Genomic DNA, 17740 nt, shown 5'->3' with positions numbered 1-17740 from the left:
CTCCTCCTCTGCCCTGCTGCCTGCCTGCCTGCCTGCCTGCCAGCCTACACGGGGCCACTGAGGTTGGGAAGGCCCACTAAGGCCATCCAGTCCAAGCAGCCCACCCTCCTGCCTGCCTTGCGTGGGGCTGGAGCACGGCCCCTCTCCTCCTGCCTTCATCTTCCCATCATTCGGTGTTTTTCTCAGACTCTGGGGCTTGGTGCTTTGGGCAGGAGCTGCCGCAGAGCTGTGATGTGCCACGGCCCTGAAACGTTTCACGACTTCAGACGTGCCAGGCGCTGCCCAGCACGAGCACAGCTCCAATCCCTGCTGTTCCACACACTGAAAAAAACGACATTTTGTCTCCCTTCTGCACTTCTGTCTATATTTGCCATACGGGGCTTGGCCCACACAGCCTCGCTGCCCAGCGGCACAGCCTGTGAGCACTGCCTGCCCCCCAGCAGCCCCCACCCGAGCTGCTCCCAGCAGGGCTGCGCACGACAGACGCCATCACAGACCCCAAACTCGCCCCACGCTCGCACGCTGCAGATCGTTCAATTTCTTAGAGTTAGGGCACTGTGGTTACGTTGCGGTTGGACTTGATGATCTCTGAGGTGTTTTCCACACTCAGCAGCTCCACCACCCTACGGACAATCTCCCCACCGCCCCACGCAGCCCCCCAACAACACCCCTCACACGGGGCGCGACAACGCCGGCCCCGCCCCCAATTTACCCCCGTCCAATCGCAGCGCGAGGCGGTGGCGGAGGTCACGAGGGGGCGGGGCACGGCCGCCATTTTGTTTACTGCGCTGCGGACGCGAAAGGGACCCTTAGCGACGGGGTGGCGTTGCTAAAGAGGAGGAAGGGGTGGGGCGACGATCTCGCGGGACTTGGCGGCGGCGCCAAGATGGCGGAGGCGGTGGTGGAGCTGCTGGAGCGCGCGGCGCGGCAGGAGGCGCCTCTGGAGGAGCTGCGCGCACTGCGGCTCGCCGTGCAGGCCGTGCCGCCCGCCGCCCTGCGCGCCCGCCTCAGCGATGAGCACCTGGCAGCGCTCTTCAACCTTCTCGGCACCAGTGAACGGTGAGCGGCCCGGCCCGGCCCTGCCTCCCCCCGTCTGTCGCGGTGGCTCCCGTGCCTCCTCCTGCTCCCGGCCCCGTCCTCTCGGCGAGGTGCGGGTCCCGGTGAGGGGTTTCTCTCTGTCCGCGCAGGGAGCAGCTGTCCGCCTGCGTTGCCGTCCTGGAGAGGCTCCTGCAAGCCCTGGACCCGCTTTACGTGATCCAGAACCTGCGGGAGGAGTTGCGGAAGGGGCTGTTCCACCCCGACGACTCCGTGAAGATCCTCTCCATATCCCAGGTACGGCCGTGATCTGGGATTCAGCTCCGTGGTCATTCCAACTGTTGGGGTGCTTTGCTGCAGGCTGCTGCTCTTACTGCGCAGCGTGTGAGCTTCGTGATATGCCTGCTAACCATAACACATAAAGCTCTGTTTGGACAGAGATCACTTGTAACTGAACCTTCTGTTTATTATGGGCTGTTCTGAGTAGAGCATTATAAGCCAGCACCGACAGCAGGTGCCATAGAGCAAAGTGCAGCAATGTTGTATTGCTCAGGTCCCTTCCTATCTGTGGCATTCTATGATTCTGAAGTTTGGGACGGAGCTCTGGTCATTACAGGCCCAATCCCAGCTAAAAGCAGGGTCACAGCAGGCTGCTTGGGCTGCTGGCCTGCTTTGTTCTGAGTGCCTCCAGAAATGGTGATTCCCTTTGCCTGATGGGTGTCTGATCCAGCCCTTGTGGGGGGAAAAAAATCACAAAATGAGTCATAGAATGGCCTGGGTTGAAAAGGACCACAGTGATCATGTAGTTTCAACCTCCTGCTATGTGCAGAGTCGTCGACCAGCAGACCAGGCTGCCCAGAGCCACATCCAGCCTGGCCTTGAATGCCTCCAGGGATGGGGCATCTACAGCTTCCTTGGACAACCTGTTCCATTGCCTCACCACCCTCTGAGTGGAAAAACTTTCTCCTAATATTTAACCTAAACCTCCCCTGTCTCAGTTTAAAACCATTTCCCCTTGTCCTATCACCATCCACCCTTGTAAACAGCCATTCCTCCTCCTGTTTGTATGCTCTCTTCGAGTACTGCAAGGCCACAATTAGGTCTCCCCAGAGCCTTCTCTTCTCCAAGCTAAATAAGCCCAGTTCACTCAACCTTTCTTCGTAGGAGAAAAAAGGCCGTTACGGTGTTATTCAATAACTTTATTTAATTATACCCATAGGTTGGGAGGATTGTTGAAAATTCAGATGCTGTTAGAGAAATTCTCAACACTCCTGAACTACTACGGCAGATAATAAATTGCATTGGTGGTGAGAAAATAGCAGTGGCTAAAGAGGTAAGTGTTGCTTTCTTCTTCTTCTGTAGATGCTGCACAGAATGCCTCTTCTGCTGTTGTTGAAATGTCAGCTGCTGCTCTTTGTTAAGGAAAAAAGAGCTCAGGTTGCCTGGAAGACATTTATAATCATATAATCATATAATGTATAAGTGACTTAAGCCCAGAATATCCTTAGATATGATTAAAAACATTTACCCAGAACTGTTTTTTTCCAGTAACTATTGGTGCATAAGTGAACTTAGAGGCCCACATTTGATGCTGGAGGTTTGAATCACAGTAACTAAAGCTAGCCCTTGTCAGCAGTAGAATAATTCTTGTTGAAAAGTGAATGAGAACTAGGATTTTAGACAAATAGCATGATTTAATACGTTATTAAAGAATGCTGAAGCTAAATCAAATCGTCCTGCGTTTTCTTCCCTTTGTGTTATTATAGCAAGCAATTGTTTTTGTTCACAGGCCATCAAATCTCTCTCAAGAATAGCCCAGACACAAGATGGCTTAGAGGCTTTGTTTGTGAGCAGCTTATTAAGTGACTTGAAAAATGTCATGGCAACAAATGATGTTGTTCGGTACAGAGTGTATGAGGTAGGAATGGGATCCACGTTGTCCTTACTGTTATGTGAGTTTTCTTCATGTCTGTTTTGTGGAGGTGAGAAGGGAGCAGGAGGAATGCAGCACTGCTGTGCAGAGCTGTTAAAAACTCAGGTGTGGGAAAGAAACAGTGATGCTGAGCAGTGTGTCAGTTTAGAAATGCATGCTGAAGGAGGAATAATGCAGGTTAGCCATTTAGAGCCTAATGGGGATAGCAGTTCATCTTTTAAAGAAAAGTCAGGTGTGTGTGCTGTCAACTTGCAGCTCTGCAGGAGCCTGTTTTAGGCAAGCATTTAGATTAATTCTGAAAAGATAAAACTGTATTTAATGTATAAAGGGTTAATCTGTGTTATGAGGTGTATTTGGCCATTACTGTGAATTGTGATATACAAGGTGTAGTGTTACCTTCTTTTCTCCTGTGTTTTTATTTAGCTAATTGTTGAGATTTCTTCAGTGTCAGCGGATTCACTTAATTACTGTGCAAACAGTGGATTAATATCAGACTTAATTGGAGAGTTGACTGGAGATGATGTTCTGGTCAGGTACGTCACAGTGAATTTGAGATTTCTCAGACTGCTGAAGCCATGGTGCTTGACCTCAAAATAACCCCCTGTAAACAGAAGACCAAATAAACTGTTTGTCTGTTACAGAGCCACGTGCATAGAGATGGTGACTTCATTGGCTCATACTCCCCATGGACGTCAGTATCTTGCTCAGCAAGGAGTGATTGACAAAATTTCTAACATCATCATTGGTGCAGAATCTGATCCTTTCTCAGGCTTCTACTTACCAGGTTACATCATGCCTTCCTAATTTCCTGTGGTTACCCTTTGCAAGTATTAGATGTTAAACTGGGAGGACTACTAAGCTGTTTCCAAAGCCCTTGAATTCTTTGGATAGCAGAATTCACATTGCACGTGCACAAAATGCTAAAGAATAGGCTTCATTTATCTTAATTTATGCTGTTACTCCACTCTGAGTACTTGTTTCTTGTTGTCTCCATTAGGATTTATTAAATTCTTTGGAAACCTGGCTGTTGTCGACAGCCCACAGCAGATCTGTGAGCGATATCCTGTCTTTATGGAGAAGGTCTTTGAAATGGCAGAAAGTCACGATCCAACCATGATTGGAGTCGCTGTGGACACGCTAGGAATCCTGGGATCAAGTGTGGAAGGCAAACAGGTTTTACAGAAAGCAAGTTAGTATCATCTTTCTTGGTAATAACATTTTCTCAGTGTATTATACTATTAAAAAGTGTATTGATAACAGTGTAATAGAGGAAAGAGTTGAAAAACCTATTCAGCAGTCAAGCTTGTCTCTTCAAATAGCTGCATTATAGCAGATAAGGAGGTTTTTAATTGCCTTGTCAGGCATGGCGGAGTGAAATGCCTCCCAGATAGAATGCTGGTGTTATTGGAGACACTCTTCTCTAGTGAGCTGCAGCATACAGACTGTCAGTACACCTGTCATTTTGGATTCCTTTGTTTCTCTTATCTCATGGCCTTCTCAGCAGGGTGAGAAAAATATGAGCTATTGTGCAGTGTCACTTTTTTTTTCTTCTCAAAGGCTGCAGTTTTTTTTTCTTAAGATAAAATGGTTCAAATGATTGAAAGTAGGTCCTGGGTTTTTTGTTGTTGTTGTTTTCTTTTTGCTGCTAGTCCAAAGTGAAGAACTTCAGTGAAAAATGAGCATGAGCAGACATACAACAGATAACTGTTGTAGCACTGTAGGTTGGGATTGGGGATTTCTAATCACAAATGTACAAGGGTCTGAGCTTCCCAATGCGATTCAGTTATCTGGGACAAATAACTTTGCTTCTGGAAATCTCTGGATAGTCCACAGAACAAACATAAAAGCTTTGGATTCATCCATCTTAGGTCTGTATGAAGCAGAGAGAATCTTTCAGTGCTCTTGTTCCAGTGGATCAAGGTATTCTTTCTCAGGCTTTATATACTACATCAGTGGTAGGAGAGTGTTGTATAAAGTAACAGATCAGTAACGTTGTACTTCTGCTGAGGTCTGCCTGAATTACTCAAGGAACTGTTTTCTTACTTTCAAAGGAAGCAGATTTCAGAATCTGTTAAACAAAATAGGGCACCAGGCAAAGAATGCACCCACGGAGCTGCGGCTTCGATGCTTGGATGCTGTTTCATCTCTTCTCTACTTGCCTGTAAGTTTATTTGGTGGGTTTGTTTTCTGGTCAATTGGTGGGCCTTTGTGTGCAGGCTTACTCATAATTCTAAGTAACCTTTCATATCTGAACACTTCTGTGATCTGTGCAGCCAGAGCAGCAGACAGAAGACCTTCTAAGAATGACTGAGTCATGGTTCACATCCTTGTCCAGCCAACCACTGGAACTCTTCAGGAGCATCAGTACTCAGCCGTTCCCTGATCTGCACTGTGGAGCTCTAAGGGTGTTCACTGTAAGCTTCTTTCTTTTATTAAAGATCTGGTCATGAATTGTACTGTCATGCAGTTTCAGGCTCTTCAGTCACAAACGGTGGTGTTTTATTATATGAAGTCCTGAAGCAGTCAGAAATAAATGTCTTTTCCATTGTGTCTCACTTGTGTTCACCATTTAATGACTACAGCAAATCAGTCATGTCTGCAGTGCTTTTCTTAGAAACTTTAATTCAAAGGTTTTTTTCCTTGAAATCCTATACAGGAGGTCACTGCTTTGATAACTCACTTAAAATGCTAGAGAAGCACTGAACTGTGCTTGGTTTCCAGTGATAAATACAGTTCAGATGGTAGTTGTGTAAATACTGTGTGGAATTAATATTCCATTTAAGTTTTTCTGCTCTCTCTACTGTGTTACTGATTTTGGGGTGTTTTTAAAAGTAAGATGAATTTTCTTTCTCTCTTTGTCTTCACATTTAGGCTATTGCAAATCAAGCTTGGGCCCAGAAGTTGATGCTCAACAGTCCAGGGTTTGTGGAATACATTGTAGACAGATCTGTGGAACCTGACAAAGCTTCCAAGGACGCCAAGTATGAACTGGTGAAGGCCCTTGTAAACTCTAAAACAATTGCAGAAATCTTTGGAAATCAGTATTACCTGAGGCTTAGGGCTTATTTGAATGAAGGCCCTTATTATGTCAAAGCAGTTTCTACTACAGCTGTGGAAGGAGCAGAGTAAAGTCACTGATGTCTCAATTCCCCTTCTTACAAACCACGTTACTGAGATAGGTGTTAAGATGTAAGGTGTGAAGGATTCCCCACACAGGAGCTGTGTGTCTCTTTAAAGGAACATGAAGCACTTTGACTCCATTTGAAATGAGGGTCATGAGAGCAAATCAATTCTTACAGGGCACAATGTAATTTTTCATGGGATCTCCTGGCAGAGTTTTCCCGTGTGCTGTTCTGAGTCAAGTGAGTGCAGTGAGCACTGCTGGCTGCTGACTGTGTCTTATTGTGCAGAAGCTGTCAATGTTTACTTAAACTGTTTTGAGGTTAGAGTTCCTATCATGTTTTCTCAGTAGATCACAGTACAATTAAAAAAAAAATTAAAAAAGGCAAAAAACTGTTGAGGTTTTGTAACCTCACATGCTGCCATAGTTTCTCTTTTTTAAAAAACATTTTTTTTTTATCTCTGCCAAGGTTGGCACTTGCATAGAAAATATTCTTTTAGCCAGCTGTAGTTCTGTCAGAAACTTGCTAAGAGTAAACTGGTCACATTCTGTCCACATGAGGGAGCACAAACTGGATTCTCTTCTCTGATCAGGTTGCTGGAAGTAAGTCATGTTTAAATAAGTCCTGAGCATCGTTTACATTTTATACTGAGGATCACAAAAAACAAACACTTAATCCTTAAACAAACAGAAGTAAGCTGATCTATAAAACCAAACTGGGAGCTTTGCCTCGTTAACTGTGGCTGTGGCAGCTTGGTTTGCTTGCTGAACAGGAGCACCAGCTACAAGTCTACTTCAGAACCAAATCTTAAACTGTTTGCATTTTTTTTAATTAAAAAAAGATTTAATGTTTTAATGTTTTATTTAAAGAAGTACCAATTTTATTTGCCTGAGTTGGAATAAAAGGGGTAAGAACACAAAGTGTTTATGTTCAAATGCATGAACTGAATTAGGGTACAAATGTAGTGCTTCATGAGACTTCATCTTCCTCTGGAGGTGATGGGTGAGGTGCAAGGTTGGCTGGGTCCCTTCTGTCCCCCCCGATGTGTCGGTCCATAAACGAAGATCACAGTGTGTTTTATACTGGAGGTCTGTCTTGGATTTGTTGGGGACATAAATCCGAAGACAAGGTGGAGGGAGCATAATAACACATGAAATGACTGCTGTGGGGCTTATTTTAGTGTGTGAAGTCAGCTGTGCATCTATGGAAAGTACTTGCCTGGTGTCCTCATGCTGCCAAACGAAGTGGGCTGAGCTGTCTGGTTGTGCAGTAACTCTTCTATTGCTTGTAGTACATTCAGGCTGCAGCAGAGATGTTAGCATTGCCTGCCAAAACGTTGCTGGCAAGAGAACATTGCTGGCAAGGAACTGAATGGGCTCAGAGAAGTTGGATAGTTGGGGAGAATCTGTCTGACAAGCTATCTGAATGCAGGTGATCTGCTTTGTTACTTATGATCAGATATGTACAAAAAATTGTCATCCAACGTTATGCTACTTCTCACTTCATCCTAGTGTGCATAATAAACATCTGCTGGTGGGAAGCACAGTATGTACTGTCTCATTTGTGAGCTGAGGGAGCACAGGAGCTGTGTGAACCTCTGAGTATGGAGAAACATGAAAGCACTAAAAAGGAAAAGAATGTGACTTTACACTTGTATTGGGGTTGAGCTTGGTTATTCCAGATGGCTTCTTGTGCTGGTAGCTCTAGATGAGCTGTGCACTGAAATCTTGGTAACGGAAATCAGTATAAACCTTTTCTGCAGCTCATGAGTCACTTCTGTGCACGTCTTCCGCTGTTGCTTATGAAGGCTGCTCTCTGTGTCAAGTCCTTAACATCTGTTTTGCATGGTTTGTGTGCCAAATACAATACATTAAAATACAGAGGTGCCAAACGAGGGATTTGTATGCACGTGTGCCTCAGGTTTTTGAGCTTAGAGCTCAGGTCTACACCTGTTCAGTACATGCCAATACATTTTTTTTATAGCCAAATGGTTTACATGTTACTGGTGGTGTATCTTTATGTACAAAGGAAAACACGGGGTGCACACCATGTTTCTTTGTTCTTGTTTTACTTGCTTCACACACATGTACAAGGGCATGCAGCTAGAATATGTTTAAAGCTTTTGTTACTGCAACACGATAGCATTAGTAATTCATTAGCTGTTGAAGGGAAGAAGCCAACTTGGAGGGGAGATTGCTGACTATGTACAAGAAAGAAGGAGTGGTGGAAGGAAATGCAGCCTTCCTTCCCAAAAATTAGGCTTTAATCAGAGAAATGGAAAGCTTCACTTGTTATTCTGTCCAAGTTAAACTGTTTGAACTTATCGATATAGGTCAGAACCCTGCAGGACACCAGGCTGTAGTACGTTTCCAGCAGCGAGCAGTTTTTCCCGTCGCTTGTTTCCTTCCAATCCCTAAATAGCTCATCCTCGTTCACGTTGGAAGAGGTAAAAATGAATTTATAGCAGCATCGACTGTAGCTGATGTGCTTTTCGCCGGAAAAGCGAGAGCTGTGGATGGGAGTGATGCCAGCTTTCTTAGCACAGATCCCGACGAAGACGTCGGCAGGCACTGAAGTTGGCACCTCCTGGGCGGCCACGAACACCTTGCGCACAACGTCCTGCGACATGACGAAGGCTCTCCTGTCACAGTAATCCGGGTAAAACTCCTCTGGGTAGTGATGGATGGGGACGAAGCTGGGGCTCTGGGGGTCTCTGTCAGGCACCCCTTGGTGGATGACCCTCCCACTGTAGACATCCTCTAGTTGAGTCAAGCTGAGCAAGTATCCAGCCAGGCTGGGAATGCCAACAAACATTTCTTCGTCCGTTTTAAGAGTATACCTTGCGTGAGGACAGAAAGTCACCACCCACTCCACAATCATCATCATCTTCTGTGTCTGAGTCGCAGGGCAATCGATGAAGCTGCCCTCAATAATATCGCGGTGCTTTTGAGACTCTTCATCAATCTCCTGCTGGGCTTCTGCCGAAGCTGGCCTTCCTAAAGCAAACAAGGTGAGGACAGCATAACCCGTGGTGTCTGTCACATTGCCCCACGTCTGCCTGATGGCGTTGCGCCTAGTCCTGTTTCCTGGGCTGCTGCAGACGAAAACAAGCAGAAATATCTCTTGATCAGAGCATGTTGTGCTGCTGACAGTGTAAGACCTGGAGAGGTTGGCCTTCAGCAGGGCTGTGTCCAGCTTCCTGGCCCGCTCCCTGATCTCCAGGGTCTTTGCATCGCTGTAGGAGAGAGGTAACGACCGCAGGAAGTATTCCTCCAGCAAGTCTGCCCCAAAGAGCAGCATGTGGAACAGCAGGACATTGAACAGGACAAAGCACCACTGGTGGGTCCGGAGTCTGCACAGCTGGGGAAGAAACACACCTGGGTGCTGAGCATTTAATTTTGTCTCACGTTCGTAGTACATCTTATGATACATTCAGGCAAAATGGAACTGTGGCTTGTAGATGTGTATATCTATTAAGTCTCCAGCTTTTTGCTTCCTACAAACCAGAGAGAGCTTAAGCTGAGGTGGACATTAATGTGCTGTAGATTAAATATCTCTGTGCATCTATCTGTGGATATGCTGAGGAATAACTGAATATTTGAATGGCTTTCTGCCTGTTTTAGCTTGTTTCTGAAGGCATGAGATATTAATGAAGTCCTGTAAGGTCAGTTTGCATCCTCAGAGGTTAGCCTTGGTACTTGATCTGACAGAACCATGGGACAAGGGGTAAGGAGAAAAGGGGAACTGTTACTGCATGGAATTGAACTGTCTCACTCAGGACCAAGCCCCACCTCAGCCCAGGGCTGCTCCCCACCTCTCCTGCTCCCTGCTGTGCTGCTGGCCCAGCTGCTCCCCACCCAGTGCTGGCTCTGAGTTGTAGGATGCACCTCAAGCCTCGTGCTGTGCCCACACCCCACACCTGGGCACCCACCTGCATGGCTGTGGGCAGCAGCTCCCGGAGCAGCGTCCCCTCGGGCGGCAGCGCCTATCTGGGGCTGCAGGGTTGGGTTACCTCCCCATACCCATGCACAGCTTCACCTCTCCTGCTGGGGGGAGGAAAGATGATCCCGTGGCTGATTGTGTTGCAGCTGCAGCAAACATAAAGCCAGGTTCTAGCCTTTCCTTCTGCTCTTTGTTGATGCTCAGGAGGGGTTTGTGTGATGTCTGTGGGGTCCTGGGGGAATGACAGAGTGCAGCTGCACTGGGGGCACTTCAGTGAAATGCCGTTGTGTCACAGGGCTGTGCTGTCTGCCCACCCATCACTTGCACTTCTAAAGGGCTGCACATGTTGGTGCTGTGGTGGTGGTGGCACCTGGGGCATCCCCACAACACCCCCGAAAAGTAGCGTGGAACCATGGGGGGAAAAGAGTCCCACCTTCTCCTTGGGCAACTGTTGTAATGGGGGTAGGAGAAGTGCCCTGCTGTGAGCAATGGGATCACCCAGGTCTCCTTTCTGGGCTGCCCACTGGGCTTCAGCTTTGGCTGGAGCAGGGTTGGGTCCCCGCAGCCCTCACAGAGCTGTGCTGTGGAGCTTGGCAAGCTGTCTGCACGGGTAATGTCACTTGAGTGTGCTCTCCGGAATAAAAAGCTGATGAGGAAATATTTTTCATGTATAATAATACAGCTCTACAGCCCCAGATACCCATTCTGAGAAAAAAAAATTCCTCCTTTGAAGATGCTCTGTCTCCAGCTAAACTATTTAATAAGCAAATAAACACTGGTATTTGAAACTTCTTCCATTACAAATATTGGCTTTCCCAATTGTGCGTTTTTAAAACAATAATAAGCCCCCCATGTGCATCAGCCTGCTGCAATTACACGCAGCATGGTGCCTGCAGTGCTGGAGCCCTTCCTTCTGCTCAGTGTTGTGGTGGCAGGGCTTGATTCAAACAGCCACGTGTGCACCCAAAATATATGCAGATTTCTGTTTTCCAACCAAAGCTGTTCCTTATGGCTAAACTGATGAGATTTATCTGTGTTAGGAGAAACCTCACTCCTCACGAGGCTCAATAGCCTCCAGAAAAGGGAATTCCACGTCCTTGAGGGGCTGAGCTCAGGTCTGGGCACCTCCCTGTGTGCAGAGAGCACCAGGGACTGCACAGGGGCTCCTCTGGGTTTTAATAACAGCATCGATGGTGATAAATAGAGGAAGACAACAGTTTTGGTCTTAGTCACCTAATAGAGATGTTTTTGCTGACAGTTATGATTCAGCTCCTGCAAGTGGTTCTTCACCCTGAATTCTCCGCAAAGCTGGGGAGGTGATGGGGGAGATGGTTTCACAGAGCTTAATTGCGTTTATTTCATTTGGGTTTTGATATTTAATGTTCCTCAGGATGTTAAATGAAGGTGGAGAACTTACAAACAAGCCAGCAAACTGGAGAGCTGACAAATAGCTCAGCCCCTCTGCATCCCAGGAAGGGCATCTTTTTCCTATTTCATGGCTCACTTGACTCAGTTGACTACACTGAATATATGTTCTGTAGCCAAGCTCCCTGCATTCATTCTTTCTTTGCATACATCAGGCTTGGAATTACAGAGCTCTATCTTTCTCTATGTGTGTGTTTGATTATTGCTTCTTGAGTTCAATGACAGCTTTGACAACCATCTCCCGCTGTGTTTCTCGATACAGACAGCTCAAACTCTCTGTGTGTTCTCTCAGCATTATGTTCAGCATCAGAAACGCAGAGCTAAATATCAGCTGAATGGAGAGAGCATTAATGGTTGCAAAACGTTGAGCTCAGACACAGCCTCAGTCCTTGCTTGGCTCCAGAGCATGGAGGTGTGCTGGACTTTGCTCCTTTGTTCCTCCCCAAACGACTCTCTGCCTCTGACTCATCCACGCCATCGCCTCCCACAGATGTATTTATTGCTCCTCCAGACACAAAGATCCGAGCTGCCCCCCACCCTGGGCTGTGCCCCCTGTGATCCCGCAGTGAGGCTGCACAGGCCCCACGATGACTCAAGGTTGCATTAAACTGCAGCTGCTGGGAAAGATGCATGGGGCATTGCTGGCTGGAGCCGGAATGGCTTTCCAAAGAGAAGTGAACATTCCTATAAAGGTTAGCAAAGCACTGGAGGAGGGGAAGGGCAGCATCTCTGGGCAGTGCCAGCACTGACTGAGAGGAACTCGGCTCTCAGGGGGAGAAAATGCAGGATGGAAGCCCTGCTGTGGGCTGGGAAGGGGCAGGGAGCTTGGGGAGGAGCAGCCGGCACTGCTTTGGCACAGACACTGTGTGGGACGTCGTGCCAGCTGTCATTGAGGTGTACACACGACGTGGGGCAACCTTCAGGCTGAAGGCAATGAGTGCCCACACGGTCCCATTGGCTCTCCAGCCCTATTGGCTCTATTTAACCCTATCTGTGCAGTGCAGCCGCACGCTCCCGGCTCAGGTCCCTGTGCACGAGGATTCTTTCCCCTTCTGGCTCTTTCTCTTCCATTTTTTACATCTTTTTCCTACCCATCCCCATCGTAATTTTAAGTAATTCCTCCCCCAGACTGTGCTCACCCCGCGTGTCACCGCGCCGCCGCCCCCTCTCCTCGCAGAGCTGCGCATTAACATTTTGCACCCTCTAATGGGAGGCAATTAGTGAATGAAGAATAACTTCTTAAAAGCACGTTGGGTCAGGAAGCGTCACATGGACGGATGGCACAGGCGGCACGGATCGCTTTTCTCTCAAACGACTCCGAGTGTAGGAGAGCCCATATGGAGAGGGAGGAGGAGGAAGGGATGCTGCGAGAGAAACACAAAGTCTGCTCATGGCAAGCGGCGTAAACCCGGAGAGCGTTTGGGGAGGGAGCGGAGCTGCGGCACCGCGCGGGGCGTCGCGCTCCGGGGCCGCTCCGTTACCCGTTTCCCGGGGGTAGCGGCCGCTCCCAGCCCGGGCGGGGCCGCGTTACGGCAGCGGTGCCCCCCCGGGAGATCAGTACCGGCCGCGCAGCACGGCCCGGGCCCGGCGCCCGGCACAAATATTGACGCGACCCTATCCAAAATAAAACAAACAGAAAGCCATCCCTCGCACCGGGGGAGGCGGCGGGGCGGCCGGCAGGTGGCAGCGCGGGGCAGCGGCCGTGCCGTGCCGTGCAGTGCCGGGACCGCAGCGGGCACCGGCAGAGGGAGCAGCGCCGTGGCGGCACCCCCACCGAGCCGTGCCGTGCCGTGCCGTGCCGTGCCACAGCATCCCCCGGGCGGCAGCACGGCGGGAGCCGAGCCGTGTCGGTGTGCGTTGAGGGCACACCGCTCCCGCCCCCGTTCCGCCTCCCAACTTCCCGGCACCTGTTGCTGCCGCCGCCTCTCCCAGCATGCGGAGCGCCCGGCCGACCCGCGGGCTGCTGCGGGGCGCGCCGTGATGGGCGGCCGCCACCGGGAGCGGCACCGGTACCGGGAGCGCGCCGCCGCCCGCGCCCGCCGGGGGCAGCGCCCGGCCGGAGGCTCCGGCAGTGCGGGGCGCCGATGTTCTGCTCCGCTTCGCCCCTCCGGGCGCCCGCGCCGCTGCGCTGATGCCGTTCTCGGGCGAGGAGCGGAGCCTGCAGGGGATCTACAAACCCGCGGCGCCGACGGAGGGCAGGGCGGGCGGCGGGGCCGCCGTCTGCGCCGAGTGTTACACCAACCGCACCTTCGTCTACGACGATGGCAGCGCCCACAGGTACGGCTAAGGGGTCGAGGGGGCACCGGGTACCGCGGGAGGGGAAGGGAAGGGAAGAACCGGGGCGGCCGTGTCGGGACCCCTGGTGTACCGAGACCTCGTCCCTGCCCGCGGCACGAAGTTTCTGCGGGAAATTCGGCCCCCGAGCGCTGAAGCGGTCGTGAATCCCGAGGACCACGCAATGCACACGAGGGAGAAGCTCGAACGCTGCCGAGCGTGGCACGTCCCAGCCTGGGCTCTGTGTTGGGTGGGTTCTGTGCCGAAGTTACGATGGTTGGGGCTGCGGGCAGAGCTGCTCCGTGGGGTCACAGCAGGTGATGCCATCTTTGCGTGCCCAGCGCCCATCTAACGGGGGATGCATTGCTGCTGGACAACCCCGGCTTTTTCTGGCAGCTCTGTAACACGATCATTGGCTTTCGTGTTCATCAGATATTAACAGGACAAATGAAGTGGGTGCATCAGTTTGTTGTTGGTGGATAAGGACTCGGGTTTGTGCCCAGAGTTGGACGACTGCGGTGTTGTTTTTATGTCGACATCTCACTGTGATTTAGGGACACCATCTCTTGTTCCTAAGAGACTAGACAGGAAGATAAGCAGCAGTGTAGCCGATGAACTCTATCACTTTCAAAGCATTGCTGCTGGCCGGGTAACATGCAGTTGTTGAACATTGGTTCCTGTGGTTGGAACTCCTGTCACCACCTCCTGCTGTCCTCTGCCAGAGGCACAATGTGCCATGCAAAGGAGGGACTGCAGTGCCTCAGGGACTGGGACAGCATCACCCCTATGTGCATATGCTGTCTGTCTGCCTGTACGTCTGTCTGCCCCCCTGTCTAGGCTTTGTTGGCGTTCCAGGGTGGTGGTGAAGCTGTAGAGCACTCCTGGAACCACTTTGCTCATTGCACACCTGTGTGTGGTGTGTTTCAGACCCTGTCCTTGATGAGATTATGGAGTACAGCTGTGTGTGTGAGCAGGTTTGGGCTGGGGATGCAGCTGGTGGGGGACTGCGGCTGTAACAACACAGGAAAACGACAAGCTGAGACTGCAGCTATTGCTCTTTTTTATTTATTCTACAGTACTGCTCAGTGTAATTTATCCTCATGTAACATGCGACAACACAACACTCGTCCAAAGGTCTTCTCCTCTGTCTTTTCCAATATGTAGAGAAGAGCCTGGGTTTTAATTACGATTACACAGCTCAGTGTGTTTGTAACCCCCTCCAGCTCTGTGGAGGCCGCAGTGCCATCACATTCTATCTCTATGTGCCTGCCCAGCACCCAGCACAGTGCCTGCAGGGCTGCTCTGGCCCCTGGCTCCGACCTGGTGCAGCTGCAGCTCTGCTGTGTGCAGAAGGCACTGAAGGTTTGTGTTCAGAGGACTTTGGCAGCAATGCTGGCCCCTCTGAGATAAGTGATGTTTCTGTTGTCCCTTCACTCTTCAAATCTAGGGATGGTTCAAAACAGGTTCCATCTTCTCTGTCACCACCATCTGTATGTGTAGATGTCTTTGTGCTTTCCCCCCATCCTTTATAAGTGGGTGAGCATCCCCAAAGCTCCTCGCAGTCAGGAAGAAAGGAGTTAACAGCAAAAGCACTTAAAAGTATGTTTGGAGAGCAAATACTCAGAGGGTACGAAGAACCTAAATTTTGCTTCCCTACATCATGGGAAATCTGGGTAAATGTTTACACAGGGACCTGTCATTTAGGGAATAGAGGATTTCCTCCGGGCCAGAGCTGCTCTCCCCCTGCCTTGCCCATGTAAGGGCACGGGTGCGGAGCAGTGATGGATGGGGGCCATGTGGAAGGGCTCACACAAACACACCCTGTGCGAGTCGGGAGCCGGAGGGAGAGGAGCGGTGCGCAGGGGATGCGGCTGCGCCACCCGCTGCCTCCCGTGGGTTATTTGAGAAGGAAGAGGTGAAATGGGATGGTGAGCACCGTGACACCTGCAGGAGGAGCTCAGGAACATCGCGTCTTTGTCTTTGACGGATGTGGCTTTTCTCAGGTCGGTTTTTAAACCTCTTCCAGGGATGGCAGAGTCTGCCTGTCCCAGAGCTGGGCTGGGAGCGGCTGGGTGAGCGTGGGGAGGGCCGGGAGTGGGGCTGGGGGGAACCTCGTGCTCCTGGTTCCGTGCATTGAGTCTGCCTGTGACCCATCCCTGTGCTGTGGGAGTGCAGTCCTGGAACCAACAGCTGCTTCTTTTTCCACTTCCAGAAATGAATGGGGAGATGCTTCTTGGATGGAAGCTCTCAGTGAGCTGGGCTCTGCAGCTAGTTAGTAACAGTTCTGCTGGGCTGGGTGATGGGCTCAGGCATTTATTGCCTTTCCAAAAGTCACCGGTGTGGGTTGCAACAGCCGTGGGGCACCTCAGCCTCCCTGTTCCACAAGGAATTGCAACAGGGAGCCAAGGGCCACACACCACGTATTCTTGATGTTTATGTAGTAGAGATAAGAAGGATTTCTGCTCTTGTTTTGCTCAGCTGATGAGGAAAGGGCAGCGAGTGGCTCTGAATGAGGCTTGACATTCAGGGCCGGGCACCCAGGGGATGCTGTACAACTGCTGTGGGAGAGCACCTTGTGGCATATGTAGGAATATGGATGGGTTCTTGGGATGGCCTTCCCCAGTGAGGGACCCCTGAGTGCTGTGTCCTCACTGCAGCACGCTGCTGGTGCTGGCACCCCTCACTGGAGTACGTGAGGAGTTGGGAGCCCCTTCTTCCCCTCCTCTTTATCTAGTGAGGATGTATCAAGCTGTAGCCCAACATGCAGTATGAACCAGTATGGCACCAAGGCAGAACACCGCCCTTGCTCAAGGCTTTTTCTGCTTTGCAAAAATATTTGCAGCCTCTCTCTGTACGTTCCCCATCCTCCATTGGCGACCTCGTCCCGACCTTCGCTCACAATTCCCAAGTGCTGCACTCCATTTAGTTTGGAGCCTCTTTGTGTTTCTCTTGCATCCCCGCCAAACTGTGCTGGCGTGTGGAATATCTCATTCATTCTTCTCTTGAATAAAAGCAGACAGGGCTGCATGAGGCTGAGCGCAGTGCCTGCACCTCCCCCAGGCACCACCCCCATGCAGATGTGGGGCTGGGGGCTCAGCGCTCACAGGTGGGTGGTCACATCTTTCCATCTCATCTCCCTTTCATCTCTTCTCATTCCGGGCTAAAGTCTCCTATTGATCTATCTCATCTCTATTGGTACAAAGTGCTTCTCATCCCCACGGCCATCCCTCTGCCCTCTGGGGAGGGGAACCAGAACTGCTGTGCATTTCCCTGTGGTGTCACAGCCGCTCCCAATGTTCTGTTTGTTTTTCTGACCACCACTGGCAGTCAGCTGCTGGCTCTGTGCAGTTATCTGCGGTGTCTTTGTCTCTTTTCTGACTGCTAAATAAGCAGCCCTTCTTCTGCTTGTGCAGGACAGTGATTTTTTTTTTTCTCTCCCTTCTGTATTAGCCGACATTTACTGATGCTAATTTTCACCTGGCATTTAATCATCAGATCACACGGATCCTCCATCACCTTTTCACAGTCACATTTTGGCCCGACCATGCTGTGTAATTTGGAGTCGTCACCACTGCTCCTGAACTCACAGAGCAGTGATGAGCCCTGTGGGGCCCCAGGAACAACGTTTGCCTCTGCGTTGCCCTTCTGTTTGCTCCCTGTCTGCTGCCGACAGCCATCCCCCCACCTCAGCCCACGGCTGTGTCTGGCAGGTGGGCTGACAGCCCGCCTCATGGGGCTCATTTCTGCAGTCTTTGTATCCCGACTGTGAAAAGACTCTTCCTCCTCCCACGCCTCCCTATTATTTTCTGCTCTAATAGAAGAGATCGTGCTGCAGGGGTCTGGAGCTCCGAGAAGTTTCTTCTCCCTTTTTGTTCCTGATGCTTGTAGCAGGTTGGGGCTGTGCAGGGGGGGGGGAGAATTTACCCAGCAGATCGTTAGCAAGAATTAGCAGTGCCCTGATCTTACACACTTTTTAATTTGTGTTGTGAGTCTGCAAAGTGTTGGGCAT

General features: G+C 50.2%; 3 protein-coding genes across 9 annotated transcripts in view; 2 read left to right on the top strand and 1 right to left on the bottom strand.

Annotated features, from left to right (window-relative positions):
- Window positions 1-852: 852 nt before the first annotated feature.
- PSMD5 (proteasome 26S subunit, non-ATPase 5) lies at window positions 853-6548 on the top strand. Its single transcript, XM_048966312.1, has 10 exons — window positions 853-1059; window positions 1188-1332; window positions 2255-2368; window positions 2825-2953; window positions 3392-3501; window positions 3610-3752; window positions 3966-4157; window positions 5020-5129; window positions 5242-5382; window positions 5840-6548. Exons 1-10 carry the CDS (start codon window positions 887-889, stop codon window positions 6095-6097), a joined length of 1515 nt encoding a protein of 504 aa, XP_048822269.1. The 5' UTR covers window positions 853-886; the 3' UTR covers window positions 6098-6548.
- A 1216-nt stretch (window positions 6549-7764) lies between these two features.
- B3GALT9 (beta-1,3-galactosyltransferase 9) lies at window positions 7765-10059 on the bottom strand. The gene is made up of 2 exons (XM_048966313.1): window positions 10022-10059; window positions 7765-9450 (listed from the first exon to the last, which is right to left on the bottom strand). The coding sequence occupies exons 1-2, from the start codon at window positions 10025-10027 to the stop codon at window positions 8353-8355; spliced, it is 1104 nt and encodes a 367-aa protein (XP_048822270.1). The 5' UTR covers window positions 10028-10059; the 3' UTR covers window positions 7765-8352.
- A 3463-nt stretch (window positions 10060-13522) lies between these two features.
- The window catches only part of KCNT1 (potassium sodium-activated channel subfamily T member 1), a 55262-nt gene continuing 51044 nt past the window's right edge, over window positions 13523-17740 (top strand). For 5 of the 7 annotated variants that reach the window (XR_007380611.1, XR_007380612.1, XR_007380610.1 and 2 more), the window contains exon 1: window positions 13523-13734. Coding sequence is in view for 2 of the 7 variants with exons in the window: in XM_048965789.1 (XP_048821746.1) it covers window positions 13589-13734 (146 nt within the window). In the remaining 5 variants the exon portion in view is untranslated. Of the gene's footprint in view, window positions 13735-15716; window positions 15735-17740 lie in introns of those variants that run through there. The other 2 variants (XM_048965790.1, XR_007380616.1) reach the window with 2 other exon arrangements.

Source organism: Lagopus muta, chromosome 19 (assembly GCF_023343835.1).
Source record: "Lagopus muta isolate bLagMut1 chromosome 19, bLagMut1 primary, whole genome shotgun sequence".
Lineage (NCBI taxonomy): Eukaryota > Metazoa > Chordata > Aves > Galliformes > Phasianidae > Lagopus > Lagopus muta.
Note: the sequence above shows the minus strand (reverse complement) of the source record. Positions and strands in the feature narration are given on the sequence as shown.

What these genes read in the sequence shown, in the direction of transcription:
- PSMD5 (XM_048966312.1), top strand. Translation starts at nt 887, where the DNA reads ATGGCGGAGGCGGTGGTGGAGCTGCTGGAGCGCGCGGCGCGGCAGGAG. An exon ending in CTCAGGCTTCTACTTACCAG is followed by an intron (nt 3,753 to 3,965) that starts GTTACATCATGC and finishes TGTCTCCATTAG; the next exon opens with GATTTATTAAATTCTTTGGA. An exon ending in ACAGGTTTTACAGAAAGCAA is followed by an intron (nt 4,158 to 5,019) that starts GTTAGTATCATC and finishes TTACTTTCAAAG; the next exon opens with GAAGCAGATTTCAGAATCTG.